Source organism: Fringilla coelebs (genome assembly GCF_963513975.1).
Source record: "Fringilla coelebs genome assembly, chromosome: 14".
NCBI classification, from domain to species: Eukaryota; Metazoa; Chordata; class Aves; order Passeriformes; family Fringillidae; genus Fringilla; species Fringilla coelebs.
In genome coordinates, this window is record NC_140040.1 from 13745575 (window position 1) to 13762350 (window position 16776).

General features: G+C 41.4%; 1 protein-coding gene across 2 annotated transcripts; it reads left to right on the plus strand.

Moving 5' to 3' along the window:
- The first annotated feature begins 360 nt into the window (after positions 1 to 360).
- On the plus strand, positions 361 to 12211 carry LOC311159138 (UPF0547 protein C16orf87). 2 transcript variants are annotated; one of them, XM_084215051.1, is made up of 5 exons: positions 361 to 552; positions 4061 to 4157; positions 6251 to 6433; positions 7971 to 8046; positions 11685 to 12211. In XM_084215051.1, exons 1-5 carry the CDS (start codon positions 487 to 489, stop codon positions 11704 to 11706), a joined length of 444 nt encoding a protein of 147 aa, XP_084071177.1. In that variant the 5' UTR covers positions 361 to 486; the 3' UTR covers positions 11707 to 12211. The 2 variants fall into 2 exon arrangements, with proteins under 2 accessions (XP_084071177.1, XP_084071176.1); XM_084215050.1 differs by lacking the exon at positions 7971 to 8046.
- The last annotated feature ends 4565 nt before the right edge of the window (positions 12212 to 16776 follow it).

A 16776-nucleotide genomic window follows, 5' to 3' on the forward strand; every position in this document is an offset into this window, starting at 1 on the left:
ACCCGCTAAAAGGCACGGCCAGACACCCCGCCCTGGAACCACCGAGCTCCCACCAGTGCAGCAGGCGATGAACTCTGAACTCTAAACTCTGCTCCAGTCTTGTCTCTTTCTGAATTGAGATGGGGACCGGAGAAGTGGTGTTTGGTGCTTTCTGAGGGCAGCGACATTTCAGGCGGGCCCCCTCGTTCCCGCTCCCCTCACCGTTCCCAGCGCGGCCACCAGGGGGCTCCTAGCGCCGCCCGCCCGCAGCCAATCCGGCGGCGTGGGCGGGGCCGGCCGCGCGCGCGCGGAGGTGGGCGGGGCTTGTCCTCCGTCGGGGGCGCGCGGGGCTCCTCCCGCTCCTCTCGCCGCCCTCTCCGGCCGCCCCCTCACGCTCCTCTTGCCGGCTCCTCACTCCGCCTCCTTCCTCCCGCTCCTCCCGCCGGCTCCTCCCGGGGCGGGCGCTCCGGCCGCGGCCGTGTCAGCCCAGCCACGGCAGCAGCGAGCATGTCCTCCAGTAGGGCCAAGAAAGTGAAGATGGCCACCAAGTCCTGCCCCGAGTGCGACCAGCAGGTGAGCGGCTGCCGGCGGACGCTGGGCTGCGGAGGGCGGAGCGGGCAGACCGGCTCCGTGCGGCTCGAGTCGGTGTTTGTGCGAACTAAATGGTTGTTGCCTTTGCCGCTTCTGCCTGGAATGTGGGTTGAACGACGCGTCCCTCCGGCAGGGTAGCGGAGTAGTTGGATTGTGCTGAGGGGTTTCTGCGCGACTGCAGAACCTCACGTTTATGTGCTGGTGTTGTTTAGTAACTGTGCGATCCGTTAAAAATACAATGAACCGGGTGATTTATATAATGCAGTTTGCCCTTTGGATGACTGATGTGCCCGGGGCTGTGCGGGAGAGGGCTCAGAGGTGTTGTTTTCTCAGAGGGTGGTCGGCAATCAGCGAAATGGAGCCCTTTGGTGCGATATCTGCCCGGTCCCCGAGTGCCCGCCCGAGCGGTCGGTCTGTCCCACTGCGGGTTCTGGTGTGCACAAAATGGAGCTGCTCACACTCGCACAGAGCGGCAGCTGCTTGCACCGCTGCCGTGTCAGGAGCCTGGATGCATTTAGTGGGAGTGATGTGAGTGCTGAAAGCAGCGGAGCTCCGAACAATGGCCCGGCGCTGCGGCGGCGGCCGTGGGGCTCGGCCGAGGGGCAGCGCCTGTCACAGGCACTCCGGGGGACATCGGCGCGCTTCTGTCACCCTGGAAAGTCACCCCCATTCACTGCTTTAGCCATACCTAGAAAAGAAATAAATAGCCTCATATAATTTTTCTCTACTTGCATAGCTTTAGAAAAATCGCATTTTTTGTTCTGACTTGAATAGTTTTTACACTATTCCTGCCCATCCTGGCACATCTGGGAGTGCTGAGCTGTGTGTGGGTGTCCTTTCATGTTTTAACCAACAGATCAACGGCTGCAAATGCACGTTAAGCGCGTCACTGAAATACTATTTCTGAGAAAGAAATCGCGTGCCAAGTTCTGGTTATTCAGTTGGTGAAAGGAGAAACGAAAACGAAGGAGAAATCATTTATGAGATTGGTGGTGTTTTTGTTTGGTTTGCCTTTTTTTTTTTATGAATGCAGTGAATGTTAAACTACCAACAATAAGTAAGGAAACACTGTAGGGGTTTTAAGCTGACGTGAAAAGTGTCACTTTGTTCTGCACTTATTTGTATATCATGTGGTTTAGTTTTTGTCAGTGTAGATTTTCTGTTAGCACCTCCTCTATGGCTTCCATGGATTTTATGTGCTTATATGTCCTGCCCTAGCACACATTGCTCATAGTGGAAAACACCTTGTTTTCCACTGCCAAATATTTGAGAGGGAGCAAGGAGCTAAGGCCTACAGTACCAGTCAACCCTTTGCAGATTTTGAGGAAACTCATATAATTCTGTGTCCTGTGCTGGTGTTTCTTAAATTCTTCCATGAGCAAGGGCTTAGCATTTGTTTCTGATTTTTTAAGTAGAGGTGGCATGCATGGAAATATTTAGACAGCCACAATTATTGGAGCGAAATATTGAGTAACACTTCTTAGACTTCAAAACATTTTTCTGTTGTAATCTAGATAATATATCATATTTCAGTATTTTCACAATCAAAGCACAGCTCCTTTAGCTAGGGAGCCTGAAGTACTTGCAGTCAGTCTGAGGAAATAATAATCACTTCTTAATTTAGCATCAAGTAAAATGCCTTTTTATTAGGAAAATGCTAAACAGTGTGAAATAGTGTTTAGGACTCTCTTGCCTTAATTATGTTGCAGGATGTTATCAGTGTGGGTCTTCAAAGGATGACTGATTGTGATCAGTTTCAGTGATTAACCCCTTTCCCAAGGCCCCCCACCCTCAAATGCTGCGCACCCCTACGTGCTAAACCTGTAACACGAGAACAGTATTGTTCTGTTAAACACACTTGAGTTCCTTGAAAAATACTGACTCTGTTCCAATCCCCTTGGGTGGCTTTGCCAAAGTGTTTTTTTTAAGGCCAAGCCTGGAAAGATAATTATTGGAGAGACCCGAGTGCTCAGCAAGGGATTTAGCTGGAATTCTGTCACATTAAGAACACACACGAGTTATCTGTGAGATGGTGGGGCTTTAATATTGTTACACTGACATATGAACAAGGAGACAGCCGTGCACACAAGTCTGCTAAATTCTGACCTTTAAAGTTCAATAAACCTCCGCTGGACTCGTTTTTGTTATGTCAGTGTCTCCATAAAGGGAGTTAAAATCTCTGGTTCTGCAAAACCAGTATCAAAAAGGCTATCTGCAAGCTTTTTGTAGGGTGAAGTGCAGGAGTTCAGTTGTGCTACAGAAAGCAAAATAATTTGTTTATTCTGAGTAGCAGTTAAGTTCCTCTTTACAAATTCACGTACTAATTTGGCAGGGTTTTTTGAGTCAGTAGAACTTCGGAACTTGGTTCTTCCCCATGTCTGGTTAAATTGAGGGGGCAGTTGTGGTTCTGTGCCCCTGTTTGTTTCAGTGGATATTGGCAGACTTGTAGTGACCTGTCTTAAAGAATTACATTTGGGAAATTACCTCCTGCCTTTTTCCCCCCCACTATCATGCTTCAGCATGATTCCACTTTAATGTGTGTTATTTAATCTCTTCCAGATCTCTGCCTAAACTTGCTTTGATTTGTGTTTTCAGTCTTAAACCTAATCAAAGCAACATGGTGTATTGCTTACTACTCTAAAATATCTCAAAAGATCTTGGCGCTAAGGTAATGAGTGTAATTTATCAGTGTTTTTATTTTTTCATATAACTGAGTGGATTTTTGTTACTTTTCATATTAAATGTGGCATTTCTTGTTTTACATTGTTATTTTCTGGGTGAGCATAGTGCTGCTGTCTGCTTAGCTGCTCAGAGGCACTGTATTCTCTCAAACTCCTGGGCCTGCAGTCAGTTCTTGCCTGCCTGGGCTGGGTTATTTGCATTTTGAATTAACGAGGTCCTTCTGTACCCACCCGGCCTTGTCTGCAGCGCTGGAGCAGAGCGTGCTGCAAATGCATCTGTTTTGCTTCAGGCTCTATTGTGCCTCTAAAGCTGCTCCTCTCTAAAGGAGCTGCTTTCAAATGCTGCTGCAAGTGAATGCATTCACAATGTACTGACGGTTTTAACTCATAATTATTTTTTTTACAAGTATATAGAGGAAGCAAAACTGGAAATCTGACTGATTTGACTACTGATATTTGAGAGCTCTGAAGAGAAACTAATTCTATTTTAATTCAGCCTTCCTTTAATGCTTTCTACTTTCCCCCACCCCCTTCCTGTCAGTCTGGGAAAAGTAGTGCAAAGCAATCACAACAGCTGTACGTTTCAAGCTTGATTTTTAACAACTGAATAAAGAAAAGGCTTGGTGAGTGATTTACAGCAGAATCTGGCTTTATTATGTTTAAATACAGGAACAGGACAGGCTGTAGTTTGCAGTACAAGAGCTATCTCTGAGGACAAAATGTGAGTTCTAAGTGTGTTTTTTCTTCATGAGACAGAAGTTTGGTCATAATTTGAAATTATCTGAAAAAATTGTCTTTTGTTTTCCCAGGTTCCTGTTGCATGTAAATCATGTCCCTGTGGCTACATATTTATCAGTCGAAAACTCTTGCATGCCAAACGGGCTGAGAGATCACCACCCATCACAGGTAATACTTCCAGAGTGGGGGAGAAGGGAGCAACAGTTCTTTCCCCTTATTTCCTGCAGGCAAAAGATAGATGTTTTGCTTCTCTGTGTAAATTGAATGTTGTTAGTTCACTTTCCCTTCAATTTGTGCGTGGTAGACTTTAAATATGTTAATTTTCCTTGATTTTTGAGGAGAGGAGGAAAGCTGGTGTTTTCAGTCTTCCTTTGTACTCATGATGTTGGCATTTGTTCTGTGTATGTTCTAGCTGCACACATGGATCACTATGCAAAATAACCCCTTACAAAATGCTATGTGTTAATCCTGTTTTGAAGCTCAATGTGTAAAGGTCCCAAAAGGATCTGATTTCAGAGCACATGCTGATTGAAGCTGGGTTTTCTGAAAATAAAAAAATTGCTCATAATGTTTAATCTAAAACTGGGTGGATCTTGCTTTCTCTCTCCATGATTAATTAAATAGTGCTTTTTTTCTGTGCCTGACTTGTGTGTCTGTTGTTGATGGACACAGTAAGAAGTCAGTTGAATGTGCTTTCTGGTATGAATAACATTCTCCTTGTGTTCATTTATATCACTTCCTCCAGTAGTAGGAATTAGTCAGAAAAAGCCTTATAAGGAAGAAATATATTGAAAAAAACCCAAAAAACCTGGCCCAAACCTAACAAATATCTGGTCTATAATACATACTTTTTAAAATAATCTACCAGACCTACAAAATGTAAGTCAGCTATTTGATGTTTTGTAGCAATATCCTTTTGAAGGATACCACTTGTAGGAATCAGGTGACATTATGCTGACAACTGAACTTTCAAGGTGGAGGAGGCTAAGAAATGTCTCTGGTAGATTGAACTCCTTCTGCATTTTTGATTAATTAGTTACCAAATGAAGCTGAAGGCCGTGATCTGGTTGTATAATTCAGTTTTGTACAGAGGAAATGCACCAGGGGAGGCAAAATGGAGACATGTTGGGGGCCATCCTGCTGGAAAGCAGCTTTGGAAAGTGCTTTTTACTCTGAGTGTGACCAAGCACTGGCAAAGGTTGTCCAAGAGGTTGTGGAGTCTCCATCCTTGGAGCTACTCAGAAGCCTTCTGGACATGGTCCTGGGCAGCTGGCTCTTGGTGGCCCTGTATGAGCAGGGGTTAGACAGGGTCTGAAGAGGTTCCCCTGCTACCTCACCCTGGCTGTGACACTCTGAAGTACAGGTTCTGTAGGAGCTTCAGTGACTGGACCCTGCTGTCCAGCTTGTGCCCTGTGTTAATGGCACAACTGCAGCCAAAAGAAATCAGTTCCCCAGAGAGCTACAGTAGACACTGTGTATGTCTATATTGTGCTCCTAAGGTAACCATAACTTCTACAAAATGTTGTTCCAGTATTTTCAGCAGTACAGCTGCTGTGGAGTGGTGCTGCAGCCTTACAAATGTGCAGCTAATCCATGAGTGTGCTGTGGTGACTGTACTAAATTTGGTACCCAAGCTCATTAATTCATGCTTAACTTCCAGATAAAACTCATGTAAATGCTCCTTTCTTTGACTGACTTGGGTGTTGAGGAGAACAATACCTGTTCAGCAGTGAGCATGAGGGGGCCTGTCACAGGCTGGAGTGGTGGGATACATTCACTGTGTTCTGAGGTGCTCACTGCCAGCACCATTGACTCAGCATTCAATTTGTCTGAGCAGCAGCAATGATTTCATTGTTAGTGTCATTGGAAGCCCCAGTGCTGTGGTGTTTGCTGTATGATAAACTTTTCTAGTGGAAGAGATACGGAGTGTAGTGTCTAAAAGGCTGTGCTGTGATGTGTGCAGTTTGTGTTCCCATCTTATTTGGGAAACAGGTTCTTGTGTACCAGCAAACATCAGAGGCTGCAAAATGCTTTTGAAGTAATTAAAGGGTTGATCCTTGGAATCAAGAAGTGAAGCACCCTTCTGGATCTGGCACCTTAATTTCTGCATGGATATCGTGGAGATGCCATTGTTCTGTAAAGGTATAGGCATCTTAGCACTTGAAAGGAAAAGGTTGATTGGGTGGGGTAAGCATTAAGAGTAAATTAAGAGCAAAGGTGAAAACAGCTCTGCATTATGCCATTTCTGTTCATTTGCACAGAAAACAAGAGTGAGGCCAAAAGGAGGCGGACAGAGAGAGTTAAGCGAGAGAAGATAAATTCTGCAGTAAATAAAGACTTAGAAAACCGCAAAAGATCCAGGTCTAACAGCCATTCAGACCAGAGCAGACGAGGAAGAGGAAGACCTAAGAGTGCCTCAGCGAAAAAGCACGAGGAAGAAAGAGGTATGAGAGCTGCAGAAGTCTGTTAGTTGGATTTTCTATTTGTATCTTTTGTAATCAGCAAACCTTTATACAATTCAATAAGCAGACTAGTTCAGCCAGTACCTGATACCTTAATGTGAGGAAGGGACTGATTTGCATGTGTAGAGACCTCTGGTTTTATGTTTCAGTGTCTGATGAAACTAACTACAAAGATCTAAATCTGTATTTTTAGCCTCTGTATCAACTTTCACCATGTAGGTTGAAAGCCATTGGACTGAAGTGTTAAGTAAGTTTTTGGTTTTGTTTTTGGTTGTGTGGGTTTTTTTTTTGTTTTGTTTTTTGTTTTTTTTTACTATAACCTGAATTTTGGTTCTCTGTTTCTGGAAGAAAGAATGCCTCCTTGTCTGTTAAGGTTCCTTGGTGACCTGCTGGTTTTAATCATTGTACAAAATGATTAAAGAGGCTGTTACATAGCTAGAGTAATTCTAGAAGCCTCAAGCATGTAAGTTTCACTTAGGGTTCTTTTTGTTTTAAGAGCCTATTGACACTGCATTTTCTAGCTGTGTTTTTGGAGATAGTAATTTAGACCTGAGTTATGAATCCAAAATTTAGCATGGGCTTCAGAAGGTTGGAAGGGAGAAAAGGGGAATGAAAAACTTCAAATATTCAGCAGATACTGTTCCCAAAACTCCTGAAATCTTGAAGCATATCATGTGGCGTAATTCAGAAATGCAATTATTTCTTCTTTCCACCTTACAAAATAAAAAAAAGGTGTTAATCCATGTTGCAAATTCCTTGAATTTCTGACTTCTTAAAACCAAGTTTGATATCTCTGCTGTTTAATGTAAATCTGTTTCCTAATGTTTCTTTAATGTAAAAACCAAGTATAAATTTGGATTTGTTGGGGTTTTTTAGTGCTTTGAATGTGGGAAGAGGAAGTGGAATTTCATTTCTGTACGTTTTCCAGATGGCAATTGTTTTCCTGTAATAGAAGTGCACTTTGTAGTATCTTTGTAGTATCACTGTTGCATATGCCTTATTGATGTGTGTGGCTTCCCTATTTGTTAGTGACCCAAGCTGGACTTTGGCAGCTTTCTATGCATTTAAATGCCAGTCTAGTTCACAAACAGCCTTGGTTTTAAAATTCCAGCGAGCAGGTTGGGTTGCCCTATAAAAATGAATCTTCTGTCCTCTGACAAAGAGGAAAGCAATGTAAGCAACCAAAGGAAAAGATCCATTTTCTTAAGACATGTTTTATAATTTCCAAAAAGCAAGAATTTGATAAGAGGGATAGGAAGAGAACATATTTTCCTGTCCAAAACTAGAGTGAATGTTTCTAACCTCTTGCTGCAAACTCCAAAGTGTGACAATACTGCAGTGGTTGGAGGTAGAAGAGTAGACTTGCATATAATGAGATCTTTGCATAAGAGTGTGTGTGGTGTGCCTTTTCTTGGTGTTGCCTTAAAGTTGAATCTTACTTGATAAGATTGCCTTCATCTCCTTGTGCTGTTTTTACCATGCCTTTTCCTTGATCTTGTGATGGCTGTTTCTTCCTCAGCCTCCTGTGCAGGGATTTGGCTCATACCCATTCGTCATTGTCTTTGCCCCAGTGCAGCTCATCTTATTGTTCAGGAGTAAGTAGGCTTAGAATATTTTTATACTTCTGGTTATGTCAGAATGTAGTGTGTGTAGACCACTGTGATGATTATCAGGCAGATTTAAAAAAGAAGATTTATATAAAAGTCTGTCATGGCTATAAAAATAAATTCAGCAGGGAGCTCATCCTTTTGTAAGTAATTATTGAAACAAGTTAACATTGACCTCTCCCTTTTCAAGTTGCTTACAAAATTGAAACTACTGTGTGTAGAGTAATTGGCAGGAATTTTAGAAATATTATTCCTTTACCACGTGCTGCTTGATAGTGTTGTTTGTGTCTATTAAGCAACTGTAATTCTGCTACAGTTAAGGTGGTTTTTGTGTTGTTAGTTTTTGTGTTGTTGTTGCTAGTCCTTGCAGCAGTCTGTATGTGTTGAAAGTCAGCTCTGCAGTACAAGATGTCAGTATCATATTTCCTTGCCTGTTGTATGTTTCAAGGATATTTTGGGTACTTCTTACTTGCCAGTAGAGGTTGTGCTTTTGCCCCAAAGACTTGAAAAGAAGCCATTGCTTGCATGGTTTAGATATGTGGCTCCTAATGCATTTGTAGATGGAAAAACAGGCAGACAGAAAACACCTCAGTTGTATTAACATGGAAGAACAGATTATCTGTACATTTGAAGACCATCCAGCTGTGAAAATTCCCTTCCTAAAGACCCCAGGGACATCTGTAGCTTTGCTTCCTTGCTTGTCATGCAATTCCATACACAGTGTGCTTGTTCCCAGTTATGTCTGTGCCTTTGACTGGTTCCTTTGTGTCCTTCGTGACTGGCTCATATTAGCGCAAAGAGCTGCAGCAATTAAGAAGAATAGAATAAGCAGAAAGGCTTTTTAAAACAAGCTATTTTCCCTGCAGATTTAGCAAGAAGGAATGGAGAGGGAGGAAAGAGGAAGCAGACATAGATTGAGGGGATATGGCAGTACTGGGACCCAGAAAATTATGTTTCAGAGCCATGTGATGAGCCTGGAAAATAGGAACTCCTCCCTGCAGCCTTGGCTTGTCAAAATAGTCACTTAATTTCTTTGTCAGATGTACTGCAATGTATTTGAAAATACAAACTCCATAATAATTTGACTCTGATTTTGTTGTGTTCTTTGTTTTACTGTGTGGCACTGGTTCCCAGGTTGCCTTGTTATCTGGGTAAAAACCCTGATTGTAGTAAAGCAGACAAAAACCCTTTTATACTGGGGGAAGTGGTATTGGTTGTTCTGAAAGAGGTTACCAGCAAGTAAGTCTCAGTAAGAGACTTAGCAGGCTAAATCTTCATAAAGGTAGATATAGACATTTCAGTATCCTGATAAAACTTAAGCTGAATACATTTTATTGATGCAAGTTTTCTTTTTCCTGTAATTTCCAGCTGCATTACTCACACATTTACTTTCCCAGTGTGGATATTTGAAGTAACTTGCTATCTTGAAAAATGAATCCATACAAAATTTGTGAAGGGGGAGGTCCATATGTGATTTATAAATAATCACTGTTTTAAGGGCTGCAGTATAAGGGGATTGCAGGAGATCTGGGGATACAAGAGATGTGATCCAGAAAAGCTATTTTTGCCTAAAGAGCCTCTTAGTTTTATAGCAAACCCCCTAGTTTTTAATGTCTTACTGCCTTGTAGAAACACAATACTATTTTGCTTTTGCTCATAATAGAGAAATTAGTCAAAACTACTCTCAGATAAGACTGAAGTGGAAAGTTTTCAGTGTGTGTATGGAAGCTGTGGTATCTTAGGAGTAGTGTATGATAAAATGTCATGCAGGTGTGAGCTCTTCACTTGTTACTGATGAGAACTGCAATTGTCCTGAAAGTGCATGAAGCCTGCACACCTGTGTTAATCCCTCATACTCTTTGATATCAAGATTACAGTAAGCTGAAGTCTCAGATCAGCTGAAGGCTGATCTGGGAGGAAGGGAAACTAAGAAGTCCACAGTCTGTTAACAGCAACCAGGGTGTGGTGCAGGGGGAGTATTTTTAATTTTGCTGATATGTTCAAGTTGTGGCTGGATTCGTTTGGATCAGGAAGTATGAATCAAGGGGTGGGGCTTAGATATGAAAATAGAAAAGGTTAATGTGGAATAACCAGTGTGTGTAGTGTCTGTACTCAGAACTGCTCCCAGCATTGTTAATTTTTAAATGGTGAGAGGGAGGAAGTGGAGCAGCCCAGAGTGTACATACAGAAGCTGATTTGTCTTGAACTGTGGGGTAGGACTGGCAGCAAAACTCACTTTCAAAGTCATTTCAAACTCACTACACTAGAGGATATTGCCTTGCCTAGCCAGGAAGTCAGCAACAAGCTGGTTTCTGCTGTTTCTGTGTCAGTATTAAATCAGAACACAGTGGTAAAGGATTTTGGAGCTTCTCCCACTCAGCTGTTGAGCACAAGCACTTGATTTCACCCAGAAGGCAGTCTGCTGGAGTTCTCTCTGTAGCAGCACACAAATTTGAAGCCAAATGAGTGTGAACCCATTGAAGGGTAACCCTGTAGGTAGGTGGAGATGGGAGCTGCTGGGATCTTTGTTCCTGATCGTGCTTTCTGTCATTTTCCAGTGCTGCCTTTTCTTTGGCTTTCCCATACTAGTTTAGGTAGAGCAGTTGCCAGTGTGGACGTGTGTGACTGTGTGTTAGTGAGACAGAGGGGTCTCTCAGGTGAGCTTTGTGTTGTGACTGGAAATGAGTCCAGGCCACGTGGAACCTGGATTAGAGATGGAGTTCCACAGCTGAAAGCTCTGAATGTATCTTTCTCTTCATTCTGTCTACAAGCCTGTTCTTCTGCTGACAAAACTGTTTCTTTGTTGGCTTTATTTTCTTAACAATTTGTGTCAACTACCTGTGGCTTGCTAAACTGGGATAGAACCAGTCAGGATCTGAAGGAGGTGGTATTTATGCAAGTGGTGTTACTCAAGTTACGTTATTTTATGAATTTTTGTAGTGTAACTTAGTTTATTTGAGCACTACAGTATGGAAACTTTTTGATGGCTTCCTGTTATGTGTCTGGCATTGAAGCAAGCCAGCATCAGCACAGGGAACTCATGGGCTTTTACTTGCTCAATGAGGTGTGTTAGCGTTATTCTACAGTTGGGATAAGATGGAAAGTCTGCAGTGTAGAAAGTCCAGAAATGTGCATGATGATAAATTTGGAGCCTGACTTCGTCCAAGTGTCTGCTCTTTGGCCTTTGACACTGTCACTAAACTCCTGGGGTTCTTTCATGTAGCTGTAAAGTAAGGGGGCAAATCTTGTGTTTAATGAGCATATTGTGAAATAACTTTTTCTTGGATGGGAGGTGGTCATGTAAAGAAAAAAACCCAAACAACTAAAACCAAAAAAACCTGAAGGAACCCTTGAATACTTGTTTATCTTTATGTTAATGATTCATTCTTCCTTCGGTGTTAAAGAGGAGAAATTCAGTCATGCTTTTGGTTGACTCATTCTGTGGCTCTTCCAGCACCTTTGTGTGCCTCAATTACTTCCTCCTCTTTCTTACTCCCTCTGTGCATAGGAGTTGATTGTCTAACTTCAATTCCACTACTTCACATAATTTAATAATTTCTGTGTAACTTGCATTAACTTCAAATAATGGAAAAAGCTTCTAATAGTGACTTTTTTTTCTTCTACAGAGAAACAAGAAAAAGAAGTTGACATGTATGCTAACCTTTCAGATGAAAAGGCCTTCGTATTTTCAGTGGCCTTGGCGGAAATAAACAGAAAAATTATCAATCAAAGACTTATTCTGTAACTTGTGAGCACAATCTGATGCAGTTTTATGCAGGATGGCTAGCAGATTTCCAAGGTGCCATGGACTCTCGGAAAGTGTGTTGTCTGCACCAACAAGGACCATAGCATTTCCTGTTAAAAATTCTACTCCTGTTCTTGGAAATCGAATTCTGTCTCTACAAATCAGAAAAAAGTGGTCACAAGATTGTGCTGTGAAAGAAAGCAGATATGTTTCATGCCTTGAAGACAAATGCACAGAGAGACTGCACCCATTCCAGAGCACTTCTTTTGAATTTGCTGCCAGAAATGCAATATTTTAAATATTTTCAGAAATAAATGATTTTCCTTTAAAATTATATATTTCAGATTTTTCAGCTATATTGCAGTTTACGTATGTACAGTTCACATAACTTTTTAATAAATTGATATTCCAATATTTTATTGAACTGAGAATTAAGTACATTTGTGATACTCAGGGTGTGTTGGTTTTAATCCTTTTAAAAATCTGGTATTCATCCTAGGTATGACATTTTGTAATAGGTGTGATATACTTCTGGTAGGAAGAAAATTAAAATGGTTTAATTCGGGATAATTATTTTGTTAGACAACTTCCTATTTTTTATGAATTATGTGTAGAAGATAATTTCTTGCTTCATAGAGTTGTTTTTTAAAAATCATATGCTTTGGGGGTCAGACTCCTGAGGTTTGAGAGCCAAGCACTTCTTTTGTAACAATTATTTGCTGAGTATCTGCCTTGTCCAGCTGGTAAGTTCTTGTCCTGTACTTTTTCTTGGCCCATTATTTACTGGAGAGGGAGAGAAGGAGACATCAGAAATGTAGATCTGCAATTGGCATTCTGTGACTGGTATTTCCAAAACATGATGTCGTAGTTCCCTTTACTCCCCATAGCTTTTTTTGACTGTCTTTAAAAAGCATAATTCTTACTGGTTTTGTGTTTGGATTGCTGACTGTAAATACCAAAGCAAAGTCTACCTGAGTTTGCAAAAATGACAAATAGTTCTGGGGAAGACATTCAACAAAGTAGTCTTTCTTAAAGTGGTATAGTTCAATTTCAGCCAAAATTCTTCCTTTAATAACTATATGGGGACTTTATTTTACCAAGAAAAAAAATCCCAAAGCCTCAAGCTGTGTAAAATCCTGAGGGAGGAGCTGTAGGAAATAATTATATTCATAAAATCTGACACACTGGGATTTAGTCACCTTTAATTTGCTCTATTCTAGGAGGGGAAATGCAAATAAATGTCTTTTTCTTCAGTATTACTGGTGGTTTTCGGTATCACATTGAGTAATGAGAGTTGCCTAATGAGCTACAGCTACAGAACTGATCTCTGGGTGGAAGGCAAGATGTTTATTAATCAAGCTGGACTATCAGATACTGGCTGTTTATTAGTTACTGATTAACAGAAGGCGCTGTGATAACTTCAAGTTAAGCCACAAGACACTGATCAACTGCAAACTGTGAAAGCAGGAAGCATGGAAAGTGGTTTTCACTTCTTAACTCCTAAGGAATTATTTGCATCCTTGTTAACACTGGATGAGAGAGATGGTGTGGAAATGTGCTTAAGCCACTAAAACACATTTGTCTTTATTGCAGTAAATGAGAAATTGCAAATACAAGACCTACTTCTCTGCATCATTGAACTTGTGCTTCCCAGAACTGTAGCCTGTCACAGATACCAGTAGTGAGGACAGATGAGTCAGTCTTAAGGATAGAGAATTCATTTGCATGGTAAGTTACAAGTCCCAGTGACTAGAGGGAAGTTCTGACTTAAGGGTATAGTCAGGTGTTGCTTCTGTTTGTGGAATGAGATGTGCTGTGTTAGGAAGGGACAGGGGGAGCTGCCAAGGCAGTCTCTTTGGTGCTCTAACTGCTTTCCTACAGCTTTCTGTCTCTTTCTGCTCCTGCAAGTGGAATTGGTTACTGTCACAGGACCAAAGTTAATGTTGTTGGATGTGGCAAACTGTAAGTTAATTTCTGCATTAAGATTGGTGCCTTTTCTAATCAGTACTTTTGAAAAACACCTTTGTACCTCTCAAATGTGCAAGGCCATTTATTCTCCTTCATTGGTGGAGGTTCTCCTGAAACAGTGGTTGAGTTCTATTTCTGTATTTCTTCTCTTTGTATTCCCCAGATCTCTTCTGTCATCTCTTTCCACATATCCTTATGCTACTTTTCTTCCCCTGATGACTTCCAGTTTCTTTGAGAAAGCTGTGATGGAAGCAGCTTGAAAACACTCTAAGGAGGGAGTGGGTCTTTGCCAGGGGATCTGGCAAAGCAAGAAACCTGACTTTATCTTCCCACCAACCAGAAACAAGCCATTCCTTCCTGTATAGACAGGACATTTTGGCCTCTTCCAAAAGCCCTGGTAACTGTGGTGTGCCAAGACAGATTTCTTGGAATATATTCAGTAACTGAACTGGAAAGTGTCTGCTTTGTACAAAATAGGCATCAGCATGATAGATCTCAAGAGCTCTTTCTTTTGTGTGTTAGAGATGATCCATGGATGAAACACTGGCAAATCACTGTAGATTATAATTGTAAATTGCATTTGTTCTCCATCTATGAAAGTAAAATAAAGCCAGTGACAGCTGAATGATGAAAGAGTAAAATTCTGTGTACTGCAGCTCTGACTTGCTTGGAAACTGCATAGTTTCTGAGAAGCAAGAATAAATATGGTAAGGCTTCAGGAAGTTGCTTACGTGAAGGTTTTCTTGTGACTAGTTTCAGTGTAAGATTTTAGGCTCTGCCTTTGACTGTCATTGTGGTCCAGGCTGACTTCGTTTATTTCAATGCAACCTGACATGAAAAAAAACTCTTTTAGAAAAAGTGAGTTAGGCTGCAGTTTTTTAATGAAAAAAGAAGATAAAGTGCAGAACCACTGCACCTCTATACATGTTGACTTGCCTGACTGGATAAACTGTTTGTTGTGAACCAAATAGTTTAGGATTGTATTGGGAACTGTCCGTTTGTAAACCACCTTTTAACAAATTCTGCTTTCTGCCATTTCTTACCCATTTTTTCCCCTGAAGATCTGTGCTTCCAGTGTTAATAGCTTTGTGTAATAGCATGTCTGACCATCAAGTGGGCTCACAGTTCAAATTTTGCCTTGAGATTTCTCTGCATTTCCCCTGCTCTGCTCCTAGATGGCAGCCTTATTCTAAACAGCTCACTGGTGTTCCGGCATTCTCACCATGGAGACCAGGAAAAGGGAGTGTTTTGTTTGCAGCGAGAGCATCCTGAAAGATCATTTTTCTTTAGAACATCACTCCTACCTAACAAGGGAAATTAAGATCCTGCTAATGGGTGTTATTGGCTGTCTGCACTGAAACATTGCTTCATCAGTTGTGTGGGACATCCGTTCTGGAGGTGTGAGCATTGGTAGAGTTGGCTAATTTGTCAGGACCAGAGAATTCTGAACTTTAAATTGGCAATCAAATAGAAAATGGTTTAAGGAAACTTGTCACCTTCCCTGAAAGTCCCCTGAAAGCTTTCTTTGGTGAAATTTTACAAGCATCTTTTAATGGTCCAGTTACTTTTGTTCTGATACTGCTATGGTTGATTAAAAAAAGTTGAAATTGCGACAAGGTATTGGGGAATACTTTGCAGATTATCATTGTCCTGTGGCTGGGCAGGATTTATTGAGAAAGAGACTAAAAATGAGATACTGGCTTTGAATATCAGTTCTCAAAGAAGATCTTTAGGTTGGTTTTATGTAGTGCTTTTTGATTTTTTCTTTTTTTTCTTTTTTTTATTTTGTAGTTTTTCTAGATTTTGGGGTGTTTTAGAGTGAAACAGTGATCATGTAGGCTATTAGCAGCCCTGTGTCTGTTCCTTGTATCTTGGAGTGTACTATAAAGGATGTTTAGCATTTTACTGCCTAACAGGACATGGTGCTTGGCTTCTGATAATATTTAAGGTATTGCCAACTTGCGATTAAACAGTGCAAACAGAAAGCTGTGTTAAGCCACAGTTTAATATGGGCCTGTTTGAGAGGGATCCCTGTGTGTGCATGAATAGGTGCAGGTGTGTTGTAACCTCTGAGTGTCTGTGCAAGGGCTTTTGTTTGCTCGGGGAGTGTGTGTTCCAAGCAAATCTCATGGTACTCTGCACCTCCAGTGCTTAGATTTGCATCATGGGCTAGTCTTGGGAAGGAGGACGGACAGCACTCTTACAGGAGAATTGGCCTGGAAGGTTGTTCAGCTGTTAGTGGGTGTTTGGTCAGCAGGACCTGAACTACTCCCAGCTGGTGCTGGGCTCTCAGTTCCAGCTGTTCCACCCCAAAGATCTCCTGTGCCTGGCTTTGGGTTTGTTATGACAATACAGAGAGCCAGTGTTAACAGCCAGTGCTTTCAGGTGAGTCTAAAGGCAATTTGTCCTTCAAAGTATGGACAGTGTTTTGGTGGTAGGCTTCTCATTAATTTCACTGTGGGTTCTGGCAAATAACCTCTAGCAAATCTAACTGCAGCACTGCAAGGCATTGCTTTCCCCAGTTATTTGCCTATCCTTTAAGGAGGTTGCCACTTTGGTTGCAGTGCTGGTGGTACAGCTCTAATATATAATAGAATCCTTTTATTTCCTCTTTTTTTAGGTTACCATTTTTAAAACAGGTTACAGAATTTTAAGTCTGGTGGTCCCAATGTTATAAATGATTAAGCAGGTTTTTTAGTTGAGATGAAGATCAGTTTTACTGCATTATGGCAGATTAGACACTGCATGATTTCCACAGATATTGTGAGGTCATAATGAAATGATAATATCTGTGAATCAATATACTAAAATGTTTGGGTTTTTTTTCCCTGCACTTGTTTCATAAGGGTTTCTGGCACTGCCAGCTGTTGGTTGGGATGTGCCATCCAAGTAAGAGGCAAGGAGTTGATTAGGCAGGAGGCAATGACACTGGATAAATATCTGTATTTCTTTTTTTCTGCAGAAGAAAACCTAAACCTCCTTTCACCAATGTTGTTTAAAATTTC

Bases quoted from the DNA above. Each gene is read 5' to 3' on its own strand.
- LOC311159138 (XM_084215050.1), top strand. From the start codon at position 487: ATGTCCTCCAGTAGGGCCAAGAAAGTGAAGATGGCCACCAAGTCCTGC. The intron at 553-4,060 runs GTGAGCGGCTGC...TTGTTTTCCCAG, and splicing joins GCCCCGAGTGCGACCAGCAG to GTTCCTGTTGCATGTAAATC. The intron at 4,158-6,250 runs GTAATACTTCCA...TCATTTGCACAG, and splicing joins GAGATCACCACCCATCACAG to AAAACAAGAGTGAGGCCAAA.